This window comes from Rattus norvegicus, chromosome 11, assembly GCF_036323735.1.
Source record: "Rattus norvegicus strain BN/NHsdMcwi chromosome 11, GRCr8, whole genome shotgun sequence".
NCBI lineage: Eukaryota > Metazoa > Chordata > Mammalia > Rodentia > Muridae > Rattus > Rattus norvegicus.
In genome coordinates this window covers 6,790,988-6,805,854 of record NC_086029.1, presented here as the reverse complement: position 1 = coordinate 6,805,854, position 14,867 = coordinate 6,790,988, and the positions used below count along the sequence as shown (strand labels likewise).

The following is a 14,867-nucleotide window of genomic DNA, read 5'->3' as shown; positions in this document are numbered from 1 at the left end:
GATGAGAAACAGGTTTCATTAGGTTTCGTTACTCAAACAATCCCCGACCTTCTCTGATTCTGAGTCTGCTTGGATCAGTTTATTGGGTTTCCCCTTGAGTTCCAAGATCACCTCCCTGTTCCCTGCCCCTCTTTCCCCAACAGTCTGTTTCTCCCTCAAACTTCACCTCAGAGACTCTATCTATGTCTGGTCTCTCTCCACTGTTCCTAAACATCCATCTTTTTTTCCCCCCGTGCCACCCCTGCTCCTCTAAGCCTCATCTCCAGTTCTTTTCTCTCCCTAAAGACCAGACCAGCTCAGTCCTGTTTGTTTTAGTCTATGTGACATTAGGCTTACTGTTTACAGCCTTCACTTTTCCGGCTTCCTCTCGATAGTCCATCCACCACAGTCCGTCTCCTCCACCAAAGTGTTCACACACAACACGTCACGTCGCACATTTTAATTTTTAGAGCAAAAACAAATTCCACTGGAAAAGATACTGGGGTTGTCAAAGGCCCTTGTGTATCTGACCAGAAAAACAAACATTTTCCCCCCAATCCTATAAATTACCCATCTACGTCCCCCACACTTTGTTAATTTCACCTTAACAGATCTTTTCTACCAGATTATAAATGTAGATGTGGACGTCAACATCAAACTTTATGAAGTACATGGAAGGCTTGGCTAGAACTTTGTAAATGACTTTGCCGATCTGTTTGGACCCGTCGCTTCTGGTGAACTGCACACAATGACCTGTTAAGATGTCGCTGTCAATGTCTGACTTCACCTCTGCTGGAGGAGTCTCTGGAATGATACGGAGGTTACCTTCTGTGTAATCATCCAGGAGCTGGTAGATGTATAGGACTGAATCTTTCTCGTAGGTGATGTAAAACCTGCCCTTCATGATCGGCACCTGGGCTAGGACCACCCCCCTCCAGTTGTCCTTAGAGCCATGTTTGCCCTCAAATTTATGCTCCACAGCTTGGCCAACCATGACCCTTGCGAGATGGGCGTCTTTCACTTGAGGAAACACTACTTTGGGAGTCAAGACCTTAAGCTTTAAAATCCTCTCATCGCTGTGAAGTTCCAGTCTGTAGACACACTCAATTCCATCATACTTGACCAGATAGAGAGAGGGATTTATTGGCAGTTGATCTAGAATGATGGCCTTCCATTGGGTGATGGGCTCATCACCTTCCTTCCATTCGTGAGAAATTCTGCAGCCCACAATATTCCCCAGGGCCTGGGGAGAAGGCCTCCTCCTCCGCTTCTGGAAGGATGGTGTGCTTATCCTCCTAAGAGACCTCCTCTTCTTCTTGGCTGTAGACCTCGTGTGTTAAGACACGGCATCCTGGTCCACTGTCTTGTGGCTATTGTTCTGTGTTCAGGCTTCATACTTGCCCGTGGCCTGGGTTTGACGAGCTCGCCTGCTTAAACCAAACACAATGCTGTTGCCTCTGTCATGTGAGTGCCTGCAAGAACAATGGGGGTGGGGTGAAGGTGGGAGCTGGACCAAGGCTCTTGTCTAAGAGAACTTTGGAGCAGGTGAGGAAGGCAATGGTAGACAGGGTTGAGCTTCTGAATCTAATTCTGTCATAATCAGAAGTTCATAGGAGGGCTGGGCAATGGTGGAGCACACCTTTAATTCCAGCACTCAAGAGGCAGAGGGAGGCAGACCTCTGTGAGATCAAGGTCAGCCTGGTCTACAGAGTTAGTTCCAGGATAGCCAAAGCTACCCACAAAAAAACCCTGCCTCAAAAATCAAAATCTAAAGTTCAAAGGGAAATGAACAAATGGTTCACTACAGCTCGGAATAACATATTCAGACACATTTCTTCAGCCCGAGGCACTTTGCCTCTGCTGAGGAACCTCTCCTTGAATGTCTAGGTCAGTGTGGGATTAAGTATCCCTGTCCCCACTTTAAGCAAGCAGAACAGAGAAAGGATAACAAAGGAGCCAGAAGGGTGGCCACACCCCTCTTCTACCCTCTAACTATGAACTATGTGGCAACATCCACAAGTGTCTGCCCAGAGACACAGCACACCAGTCCATTGGCTTTCTAGACTGTGCATCCTGACCCAGCCCCAGGTTTATTCCGCGAAGCTGTTGCATCTTCGACCGCAACAAGAGTCTTTTGTGTAGGCAACAACAGATATTTAGAAATAATATCTCCTGGGGTTGGGATTTAACTCAGTGGTAGAGCAGTTGTCTAGCAAGCACAAGGCCCTGGGTTCGGTCCTCAGCTCCGAAAAAAAAAAGCAACAACAAAAGAGAAATATTATCTCCTGAAATGCACAGGCACAGAGAGGAGCTTTGGCATTTTAGTAAGATTATGAATTAGATATTGTTAGCAAAGGTTAATAAACTCTTAGACTGACTAGCCTAGACCATCCGCCGAGCTCTCAAACGTGGAAGACATCAGAACTTACGGTTACTCGCTGTACGAGGGAAAACTTGTAGCTTTCTGGGCTACAAGGGTCCCCGTAATCTTCATAAACGTATTTACCGAAAGAAAATGTCCTAGTCGGCCAGATTCTGTCTTCGGAAACCGGTCAGGCACCAAAAGGCTGTTGAACAATTGTGGGGTTCAGGAGCTGAACTGGATTTCATACCCCGCTGCGAAGATAGTGAACTCACCTTCAAGGAGTCAAGCGCCCCCAAGTGGAAGAGAAGCGCAACCTCCGCCCAGTGCTCTGTGACATCATCCAGGCTCTGCTTACGTCATAGAAGCCCTCTTAGGCCAGTTTCTTCACTAGTTACGCTTAGAAACTTCCAGCATCTAGGCTTTAGCTTCTCATGTAGCCTCCTGGAGGCCCAAAGTAAAGTCCCCACCCAAATATTCTGATGACTGGAGTAACAGTCTGCCCATTTAGCTCATTTCATGCATTTTTTTTTCTGAAAAAGTCTTTGGTTTCTGATTCACCAACATCCTTGGTGGTTATTTTCCCAGCTCCTATCGTTCCTTTGGTTATCTTTAAGCCATTCTCCGGATCAGAAATATTGCTCGGCTCTCTCTCCGAGGCAGCCCACTGGATAGCACACCAAAATTAGCTTTATCAAAACCCACAATTAGAGGACGGACATTTTTATTCACAGAAAGCTGGAATTTGACAGGATTAAATACCTTGTATTGAAGTCAATGGCAATCATGAATTATGGATTCTTTGCAAAGAGTGAGGAAAAATTAGCTCCTGGACCTGCTTCCAAAGTCGGGATAAACTGATGACAAACCCGATATCGACCAGTCATATATTAAATGTCTTTAAAATTTACCAGCACTTCTGGATACACGGAATTCATTAGATCAAATGCAGAAAAACAGGATGAAATAGATGTGGTAATTTTATTTTTGAAATATGGGTAGACAGAATACTGGATGAAGGTAAGGATGGAATTTCCCTGTAAATTAGAGGGCACTTTAATAGTTTGTGTCACATAGTTCTTCAGATCTTCAAAAGGATGCTTTTCAGAACCCTCCCCTGTCCCCACCACACTCTGACCCTCCCTTCCCTCTTCCCAGTAATTCCCTTCCACTTTAACATTATAATTTTTTATATGTACTTAGAGCTTAACAACTTATGGCAGCTTTTTAAAATCTGACCACTTTTCTAAGTGCACCATCTTCTTTTTCTCCCTTCTATATTAGTTTTAACTACATTTTCCTTCACTCTTTGAGTTTTACTCTCTCTCTGCTCTTATGCCTCCTCTGCCATTATGTGACTGTTGGTCCACTATGTGGCTGACCTCAATATTTTTCCCCCATTTCTCCCCTTCATCTTCCTTCTCTAGGCACCTGCTGAGATTTACAGCCTTGGGGATTTTTTTAAGCCTGGAAAGCAGACACACACAAACACGCACACACAAACACACACACACACAGGCACACACACACACTCACACAGGTACATACACACAGAAAAACTCATACATACCCAAACACCCAAACACACACATACATACACACACAAACACACACACATGCACACAGAAACACACACAAACATACACATATACACACACAAACACACAAATACAGAGAGAAGAAGAGACAGAGACAGAGAGAAACACAGAGAGAGACAGAGAGCCCATGAGAAAACATGTAATATCATCTTTCTAAGAACAATAAACAGAGACAACTTTCAAAAAAGTGAAGAAGAAGTAGGCAACAAGAAGAACAATCTCATCATAGCCGTCAACTTGAGGAGGAAAGAGTTTGTCTCACTCTAGGCTTCTATTACTAGTATGTTACTGAGCGAATTTGGGGTAGGAACTCAGGCAGGACTCTAGAGGCAGGAAAGGAAGCAGAGACAACTTAGAAATGCTGGGTACTGGATTGCTGTCCATGACCTACTCAGATTTCTCTCCTTCTCATACAACCCAGGGCCACCTTCATAGGGGACGACACTCCCCATAGTGGGCTAGACCCTTCCACATCAACCATCAAAAAAAATTCCTTACAGATTGGCCAAAGGACAATCTGATGGAGGCAATTCCTCAGCTGAAGCTCTTTCTTCCCATGTGGAGTCAAACTGATAATAAAAACTAACCAGGACCCTGCACATCCATTCTGTTTGCCAAACTGTGTGCAATCGACAAGCCATTGGAATTCTCTTAGCTGTTGATCACTGGATGAATGGCTTAAAAATGTTATATACATTGATGTGATTCTCATCTGTGTGTAAGAGCAAAGTGTTTTGTTCTCAGAAAACGGATGGGAGGGTAAAATACAATATGTTAAGTGAAACAAGCAGACTCAAACAGACGATTGCGGAATTTAGATTTTAATAAGGGATATTAAGTAATGGGGACATTTAGGATGAGGAAGGGGAGCAGCAGGGTGTGTGTGTGTGTGTGTGTGTGTGTGTGTGTGTGTGTGTGTGTGTGTGTGTGTGTGAGTGTGTATGTGTGTGTGTGTGTCTGTGTGTTTGTGTGTGTGTGTGTGTGCAGGTGGAAATGGAGGTGAGTTGTGAGGATGAAGATGGCTAATGTACAGTATAAACCTGTACAAGGAGTCACCAGCAAGGCCACTGACTTCTACATTTAAAGAACATCGATATAAGAGAACTGAGTCTAAAACAATGTTTTGATTAAATTGGGGGTTTATAGTTTAGAGATTCCATAAAGTTTATTCATATTTTCCTTCCCACAGGTGGCTCTTGCTGTTTCGAGCTTGATACTGGTGACAGGATATGGCAATGAGCTTTGGTGTCTGTACCTCATCAATCACCCGGAATTCACGTCATTCAGTGAGGCTCCCGTGGGGAAGGAGGTAGTTAGAGATCTTACGGGTACACTACGTGGGAAGAATAATGCCCACCCCCACTATAGATATCCAAATATTCACCCTCATCTCTGGTTTGAATGTGATTGCCCAAAAGTTATTTTCTGAAGATTAATCCCCAGTTGGAATGTAGTTGTGAAGAATTGATTAGGTCAAGAGTGATGCGACCTACAAATAAAGATCCATTAATGATGCTATTGTAGAAAAAGGTTCAATTATGAAAGGGAGTTTGGATCCCTCTCTTGTCTTCTGAGCCCATTGGATCCCTTCTGTGGTGACAACATCCCACAAGAACTCCTTCCTCGGCCGATGGTCTCTTCATCTCCGATTTACATGCTTCTGAATCAGAATCATACAGAATCTGCGTCATTATAGACTAGCCAATCGGTGACATTCTGTTTGTCCATACAAGCAAGAACATGCCTCAGAATTGTAAGCAGCCGGGTCATATGGGAAAGCGAAGCTGGCAGAGAGGACTAGGTGGTTAGTGCTGACTGAGGACAAGGTGGGTTCAGGGCTAGCGTGTGTGCTCTTCGTGAAAGAAACAGCACAGAGGAAGAGTGTAGGTTGGAAAGGTGCAGCTTGGGAGGGACTTAGACATCTACTGTTGGCCTTGTAGGGACAAGGAGCCATTAGGTAAGGGAAAGATCGCCAGGGATAGCTTCAGCCACTGCTTTTGGCTAGCAGAACACTGTTTAGAATCCTCATCTTCGAGGATATAAAAGAAAACTGCCTGGAGTCAGTTGATTCATCAGTAACCATCAAGAGTGTGTCCATTATTACAGAGGGACCCAGAAAAAGCCTGATCTTGGAAGATCCTTTGCTTTCCAGAGATGGAGACTTCTCCCCGGCAACACTGGGCAACCCATCTACGTCGGTAAGTGCATCCCACTAAGTCCAGATCAGTGGTCCTTAACCCTTGGATTGAGACCCCTTTGTGAGCTCAAATGGCCCTTGCACAGGAGTCACATATCATATATCCTGTATGTCAGATATTTACATCACAATTCATAACTATAGCAAAATTAAAGTTATGAAGTAGCAATGAAATAATTGTACAGTTGGTGGAGTTGTATTAAAATGGTAGGTTAGGAAGGTTGAGAACCACTCCTCCTGACCCCTCTAAAATATGCCTGTCGGTATGTACTGGAGGTATAATCTCTTTTATTCAATCAGGCAAATCCAGAAAAACCAAAACACCACCATAAGGTTATGAAGGATAAACAGCCTCTGCACCCACAGTGTCAGGACTGCTGACATCTTCGACAAATGATGTCAAAATGGAAATCACGTCATACCATGACAATCCCCCTAAATGAAAAGCAGAGGAGGAAAACTAGTTCCCTGGTGGTGGCACCAAGAGAAAACCCTTGTCAGAATCGTCAGCAAGGATTTTAAATCCAGGATTCAAGCGTCGTCAATGAGAAACTTCCAAAACAAAAGGATACACAAAATCTTGGTGAGGTAATAGAAGAAACAAGAGAAAATCGAATAAAAACTCACTGAATTAAAAAGAACACTAAGAGTAGGAATTAAAGACATCTGGGCAAGATGAACAATGAAGTGGAGATTAGAGCAGCAGAAGGGGCTGGGGAGACGGCTCACTGCTTAGGAACACTGGATACTCTTGCAGAGGATCGGGGTTCTGAGGATCTGATGGACTCTTTGATCAAAACACACACACTCACATACACACACACAAACACAAACACACACACACACTAACATACACACACATACACACACAAACACACATAACACACACACACTCACATACACACACATACACACACACAAACACAAACACACACATACACCCACTCACATACACACATATACACAGACAATCACACACACACACACACACTCACATACACACACATACACACACACAAACACAAACACACACACACACACTCACATAAACACACACAAATACACACACAAACACACACAAACACATACACACACATACACATACACACACACAAACACAAACACAGACACACACACACACCCACTCACATAAACACACACACAGACACACACAAACACACACACACACACACACACACCCCATAGAGATAAATTTAAAAAAAAATAAAAAAAGAAGGAGCCAGGTATGCCCCTTTAATCCCAGCACTCAGAAGCAAGCTGATCTCTGTGAGTTTAAGGACTACCTGGTTTATACAGTGAGCTTCAGGCTAGCCCTACCTACATAATGAAACCCAGTGTCCAAATAAAACAGAGAGTGTTCTATTTATTTATGATAATGTAGGCAACAGAGAAACTATTTCTACAGAGAAAGAACTTATTGTTGAGGGAATCAGTGGGCTGGAAGGAGACCCCAATTCTTTGTGTAACTAACTCCATCACAGCCTCAGCAGGAAGCAAGAATGGGTACAGCCAAAAGGAAGCAGGGCGATCATGAGTAAAGCTGTGGACACGCATCAGCCCATCAGCAACAGAAGCAGGCGGAAAACCAGCTTGGATGAGATGGTGTCACCAGCCAATGTCTCTGACTGACAGTCCCTAGTAGCACAAGGATGTTCTTTTCCTTCAAGTACCCTGGACTTTTCAGACACTCAGAAACCACAGAACAAAGTGTGGCAAATGCCTAAGAAAAGATGTCCTTTGGGACGTATTTGTTTATACAGGTTTCATGTAGCCCAGGCTGGCCTCAAACACACTATACACCCGAGGATGATTTTGAACTCCTGGTTCTCCTCCTGGTAATGGGACTATGTGCATGTACCAGCACACCAGGCTGATGAGGTTCTGTAGGTGGAGCCCGGAGCTGTGTGAGAGCCAAGTGAGCACTCTGTCCACTGAGCTGCATCTGCAGCCCCTCAGATGTGTTCTGCTAATACAACAAAACTAAAATAGACGTCTTCAATGAGAGACAACAGGAGTCTCCCAGTCCAGAAACATTAAATCACACATTCACAAGTAATACAGATGTCAAGAAATAATGAAACTATGTAACAGTAAGAAAAAAAGAAGAAGATAGGAAACATACTATCAAAATGTGTGAGACATAACTATGACGGTGCTAAGAGGAAACTTTATTTACAACACTAATTCTTAGATTAGAAACAAAGACCAGCAACCTAAATTTTTATCTACACTGGAAAATAAGAAAATAATTAATTCAATGAAAAAATAATTGTTAAAATGACCTCCAAAACACAAAACACTAAAAATAAGAAATTAACAAAAAAAAAAGCAATGAAACACAATTAGTTTTTTTTTTAAAGCAAAGAATTTTATTTTTACGTCTCGATTAGACCTAGATAGAAAAATATAAGGTCCATTCTGTTTGGCGATTTAAAAAAAAAAAAAGAAATTTCTGTGTTTTAGAATTTATGCAGAACACTGAACCTGGTACCACAGACAAAAATTAAAAAAAAAAATTATTCACCGTTTAAACACTTTTTAATGACAGTGTTTATACTCAACTTGTCTCTCCTATAATCTCTTTAATATCAGACAAGATTTCCAGGGTTGCCATATGGAGATTATGCAGTGTTGAAATGGAAGCACAGCATTGCATTCCCAACACAGACTCTGGTTGAGAACACCATTGTTTTTCTCACGAGGAAACTAGAACAAGATCCAAGCCCAGTCTCCCGAGGCGAGGTCCCATCTTAGAGCCATTTCCTCAGACAGCACTTTCCATGTGTCATATTTTTCTTCAAAAATCGAAACAGACTTGTTTGCTGCACTGTTTGGTTTGCTGTGCTGCTTGGGAGATCCTAGACCATCAGACATGACGAAACTTCTCGCCCACACCCCCAAACCACAGCACTGGTATCAGTGTAGAGGAAATAGGAGAGACAGAAACTAAAAAGGAAAAAAAAACCTTTTTTTGTTTGGAGACTCTTCTCCATGTAAGTAAGCCCAGGCTGACCTTGGACTTTCTATGTAGCCCAGATTGGCCTTGGACTTACTATGTAGCCCAGGCTGGCCATGGACTTACTCTGTAGACCAGGCTGGCCTTGATTTGCCATGTAGCCCAGGCTGGCCATGGACTTACTCTGTAGACCAGGCTGGCCTTGATTTATGATGTAGACCAGGCTGGCCTTGGACTTTTCTGTAGCCCAGGCAGGCCTTGATTTGCGATGTAGCCCAGGCTGTCTTTAGACTTACTATGTAGCCCCGGCTGGATTTGAACTTGTGATCTTCGTGAGTATTGAGAACATAGGTATGCACTACCACACTCAGCTTTGTCTCTGTTATTATAAGTGACTCAGCTGTGGCCCCTCTTTTGCCAGCCTCCCTCAACATCAACAACAGCATCCACAATCACCCACTAGGATAATCCCATCCTTTAACTCATCTGTTAAGGTACGACTTTACAGAACAGAGAGTCAGCAGGGTCCTCCTCCTTATTAGAACACATTTGTGTGGAGTGATTTGAGTGATTGTTTGAGTAAGCCAGTCATACCTTAACCTGGTTCTGATATTATGACCTAGACGGGGAAAAAATAAGAAAACAAAAGTAAAAGAGATGAGTCCAACACCGGGACTTGAACCTTAGCAGTTGAGGAGATGGCTCACAGGTCTCAGGTAAATGATGGCTAGGCTTTGTGGCCCACACAGAATCCCAGTCCAGGGAGGTAGAGATAGGGCAGATCCCCATGACAAGACAGCTGTCAAGACTAGTCATATTGTTGACCTCTGGGTTTGACAGAGAAATGCTGCTTCAATGAATAAGGTAGAAGAGAAAATGGATTAGTCCCTACATTATACACTGCACGTGCATGTATGTACACACACACACACACACACACACACACACACACACACACAGGAACAAAAAAAAAAAACCTTGGACTTAAGGCATTGCCTCCACTGTAGTAGCACATAGTAGGAGGTGGGGATCTAAATAAGTGTTCCTTTCCACCCCCACAAAGACCAACATACTTATGAACACTCAACCCTGGATCTGTACAATCTGCTAAGGACTCCCAGATGTTTAGTTTAGGCTCCAGGCTCTCTAACATGTTCTGGTGTTCTGTTTCAGGAATCCTGAGCTGGGGCTCGGCTGACTTGAGCATCACTCCCACTCTTGCATCCAAGACAACTTTCATCTGCCAAGTACTGATCCTTGGGATTCCCTGCCAAGGTACCCTGACTTGCATTTCTCACGAGGCCATGCCATGAAGCCAGAGAAAGTGAGGCTGTCTTACTCTGCCATTTATTACATTAGAGTATTGGGAAATTGGCTCGATGTTTAAACCACACTTCCCTCATATATAAATGAGCAGGAGAACAATTCCAGTTCATCAGATCTACATTAGCAGTGAGTTAGAAAAACACATCAAAACGATTAGTGCCAATGTGTTTTATGAATGATAAGCAGTATTATTTATATGATTTGTAACATTGGAAATAATTGTACCTGGAACGTAACGGTTTTCATTATCTTTGCACAGATGATGCGAGGAAAGCATCTAGGATGCAGAAAGGCGTCCTATTTTGCTTTATTTCCAAGAAGCATTTCTTTGTGCTCCAATTATGTTTTTAAAACTTACTTTCCACTCCATCTCCCCTTAGGTGATTGGGTTAGAATGGGGTTTGGTGAGAGGGGTTATAAAACATGTTACAGAATATATCTACAAGATCAACTGTTGCGTTCACATGGAGGCACCCTCCATGGATAAGCCATGCTCCCCCTGAAGGTATTGATTTCTTTTCTTTTTTTAATTTCATTGATTTCTTGTGATGGCTAGTCTTGTAGGAAAGAACCTCCCTCGAGGAGCCTCTTCCATCAGATTGGCCTTGACTACGTCCAGGTGGCATTTCCTTGACTGTTCACTGATGTTGGAGAGCCTGGTCTACTGTGGGCAGCACCGCCCTATGCAGGTGGCTCTGGACTCTGTAAAGGTAGTTGAATGTGAGCTTAGAAGCAAGCCAGTGAGCAGTCTCTGTAGTTCCTGTTTCACAATCCTGTCTTGGTTTTCCTTGATGATGGGCTGGAACAGATAAGATGAAATGAAGATTTCCCTTCCCAATCTGGCTCTGGTGAGTGTATTTATCAGACCAACAGAAAACCAAAATTAAGCGAAAATCACAGTGCCAGATCTGGGATGTCTTCCTGAAAGTTGCTGGCCAGCGAGATCCCAAAAGCCCTCACAACGTTACAGGTTGTTGCCATTGTTCTTTGTAGCCCTCCAGAACTTGATGGTAAGACCCTATTGCTGAGGACACTGAATCCTTTGGTCACAGGTCACAGAAGGGTCAATCTGAAGCTGATGTGGAAGCATCCTCTGTAATGGCAAGCCTTCATGGTTCAAGAAAGTGCTATGTAGGCTTCCAGGGGAGAAAATCATCTACAACCTTACTCGGGGGTGAACCATTCAAGCTAAAATGTCAGGCATGATGTGCCCCTAAGGTGTTAGTGGCATCACAGTCATGGGAGTAACCAGTGGCTTTCCAATCGGATACAAGGCATAATCCACTCGAGAGAATACAAACCACGTTCTGCATACTGGTCAATAACCTATGGTTAGGGTGATATAGGCCCTAGGAAAGAACCTAATGCTAGATACATTGTCAAACTTCCTTCCAAACATCCACATTTGTATCTACACATCAGCGTTGCACTAAGTTCTCATCAGACAAGAAGCCTCTGAGTACCATGGGCAGAGACGTACAGCTGGACAAAGTGCTGGGAATCAGTGGTGTTGGACTGTTCAGGCGGAAACAGGACGGCTAAGTCTTCTCCTCCACAGCTCAGAGAACATCATGAAAGAGTGGGTGGAAGGAATATATGAACCAGAAGATGGGGAAGTGGATAGCAAAAGGATATCTTTTAGATTGGACCTAGTCATTGAACTCTTAAACTGATGGCAGCTATGATCACGGGGACAAGACTGGGCCCCTCAACACTTCATTACAGATGGGAGAGGCCATAAAGACCCTCCCCTCCCTTGGCAATCAACATTTATTGGAGGATGGTTCTATCCTGCAGGCTTAGATCTTTCAAGACCTACTTTAGTAAGAGTTTTTAAACCCTTTAACCTTCCTCTAGCCCACCACCCACCAGAGGTAGTGGAAAGGAAACGATAATAGGGCAAACAAAGGACGGTGTGGACCTTCTTAGAAATAGTTCTCTGGGGCGATTTCAATCTTCATCATCAGGATATCAGTTCAGTTGACATGAATCAGCAGACGGAGGTCCATCTACTTGCAAACACCATTCACGAATCACCAAGGACAGTTCAACCCAGAAGAAATTGCTGAGCTCTTCCAATTGGCCTGGGTTCGAGGAGGCAGCAAGAAGCCACAACAATGTCACCACAAGAAGTTCTCTGGAGCTTTTCTCTCTACAACGTCATGACAAACAATGGTCAGTGAAGAAGGAAAGGTGAACCAATGCCACAGCATGGTCCATGAAGACCAGTGTCATCAAAGTCCATTGAGCATCAGCAAAGAGTGTCAAGGCAAGCCAATGCCGTGGTGTTGCCCACTGTTGTCCAGGGTTATACTCGTATCCTTTCTCAACATCACATGCCCTTTTCCCAGGCAGCTACCAGAAACACCATGTTTTTGTTCTCAGCAAAACATACTCTCCAAAGACAGTTTCCAGTACAACATCCATGACACAGTTGAGTCTCCAAACAAACCAGAAATTTCTGCTTTACTACCTTCTACATTCCTGTACCCATAATAAGTTGTTCTGTCGAATACCTCTGTACTCATGTGATTAATTAAACTTATGTTTACATGCAGAAAAGAGACCTGAAATAGGAGGGGGGACTTATTCAGAATATCGGTGCCAATTGGAGAGGGAATGGCGTGAGAGAAGGGGTTGACCGAGGGGATGACGGAGGAGGATGAGGGAGGAAGAAAGGGAGAACTGAAGGAGGGGATGGGAGTATGAGGAAGGGGGATGAGGGAGGGGAATTGGGAAGGGAAATACAGAAAGGAAATGACTAAAACTCATTATATAAGTATATGAAATTGTTAAACAAAAACATCAAAATCATCTTTTTAAAAAAAAGTTTAATGTTTCTCTTTATAGAGGGTCAATCATTACAACTTAGGGCTTATTTTGTTCGATCAATTTTGTCTTTAAGGTTTTTTAGTTCCTTGGAGCAAATTGTCAGATGTGAAGTTTTAGTTCGATCGACTCAGTGCCCTCCATGGTTCTGTGTAACTGAAAAATCAAGTCAATAAACACTTTGTATTAATCGTCAAAATCACAGTGAGTTCTCTCCAGTAATTTTCCTTTTAACACACTCCACCCACAGCCCTTCTCAAAAGGCTGGCTGAATTAAGTACCTGCCACTGAATGGGACAAAAGTTCAAACTACTGGTAGTGGGAAAAAGCAAGTAAAAGAAAAGTAACAAGCAGCAATCCTTCTTCCCTTTGCATCTGGGACTCCATTTTATGGTTGAGGAGAGTCTACTACACTGAACAAAATGAAAGAGTAGAGTCTGAGGTGGTGTTTCACTTAGTGAAGAAAGGCAGGCAAAGCTTCAAATGGGGGGGGGGCACGGGTAGGCTGACAGGGCGGTTCCTCTCTTGAAGATGTATGTAAACACCAAAGCTGAGAATGAAGAGAACCTCCAAGTGAAAACGGCTATGCCAAAATTTATGAACACAGGAGCGTTTGTATCACACTGACTGAACATTCACACAAATAAATCACACCGCACGTCTAGTATGCGTGTTTACACACATCAAGTTGTGCTGTGTTTGGGGGCTGTATAGACAATGATTGTGTGTGACTGGACAGGTGTCTTGGTAGTTGGGAACCGTTACTGCCCTTGCAGAGGACCTAAGTTCAGACCCTGTCACCAACATGGTGGCTCACAAGCACTGATTACTCTTGTTCAGTTCTGTGTCCTGCTCCTGTCTCCTGTCTTGATGAATACACATGTGGTCGTGAGGGAAACCGACTTGAGCCCTATGGCCTCCCATGTCTTATTGGCAGCTATTCCTGCTTTTCTTCCCTAAGTTTCTTTTGGCTTCTGTATATGTATCTTTTATACAGATATATAAAAGGAAGGGAAAACACCCATATATGGAATTTAAAACAAGGAAACAAAGAAAGAAACAAACAAAGAAAGAAACAAACAAGCAAAGAAAGAAAGAAAGAAAGAAAGAAAGAAAGAAAGAAAGAAAGAAAGAAAGAAAGGAAGAAAGCTGAACACCCTCCAGGTCTGCAATGTGACCATCACACTCCAGTTGTTATGCTTTCCCCATCATGATGGATGGTACCAGCTCAAACAATGGGTCAAAATAAACACTTCCTGTCTCTTTTTTTTATTGGAATTTTATGTATTTAAATTTCAAATGTTATCCCCTTTCCTGGATCCCCTCTCTCCCATCCTCTCCCCCTGCTTCAGTGATGATGCTTTTCTTCCCACCCACTCCCATCTCAACAAACTGGCACTCCCCCATTTTGGGGAAATGAGGCTTCAGAGGGCCAAGGGCTTCTCCTCCTATTGATGCAGACAATGCCATCCTCTGCTATATATGTGGCTGGAGCTGTGGGACCCTTCGGTATACTCTTCGGTTGGTGGTTTAGTCTCTGGGAGCTCTGGGGGGGTCTGGTTGATTGATATTGTTGCTCTCCCTATGGGGTTGCAACCC

The 14,867-nt window shown here is 43.5% G+C and overlaps 1 protein-coding gene across 1 annotated transcript; it reads right to left on the bottom strand.

Moving 5' to 3' along the window:
- Positions 1 to 405: 405 nt before the first annotated feature.
- On the bottom strand, positions 406 to 1,315 carry LOC134481043 (Y-linked testis-specific protein 1-like; the record flags this gene model as incomplete). The annotated part of the gene is made up of 1 exon (XM_063270888.1): positions 406 to 1,315. A coding segment is annotated over one exon (732 nt), but the record flags the coding sequence as incomplete, so codon positions are not given.
- Between the last annotated feature and the right edge of the window lie 13,552 nt (positions 1,316 to 14,867).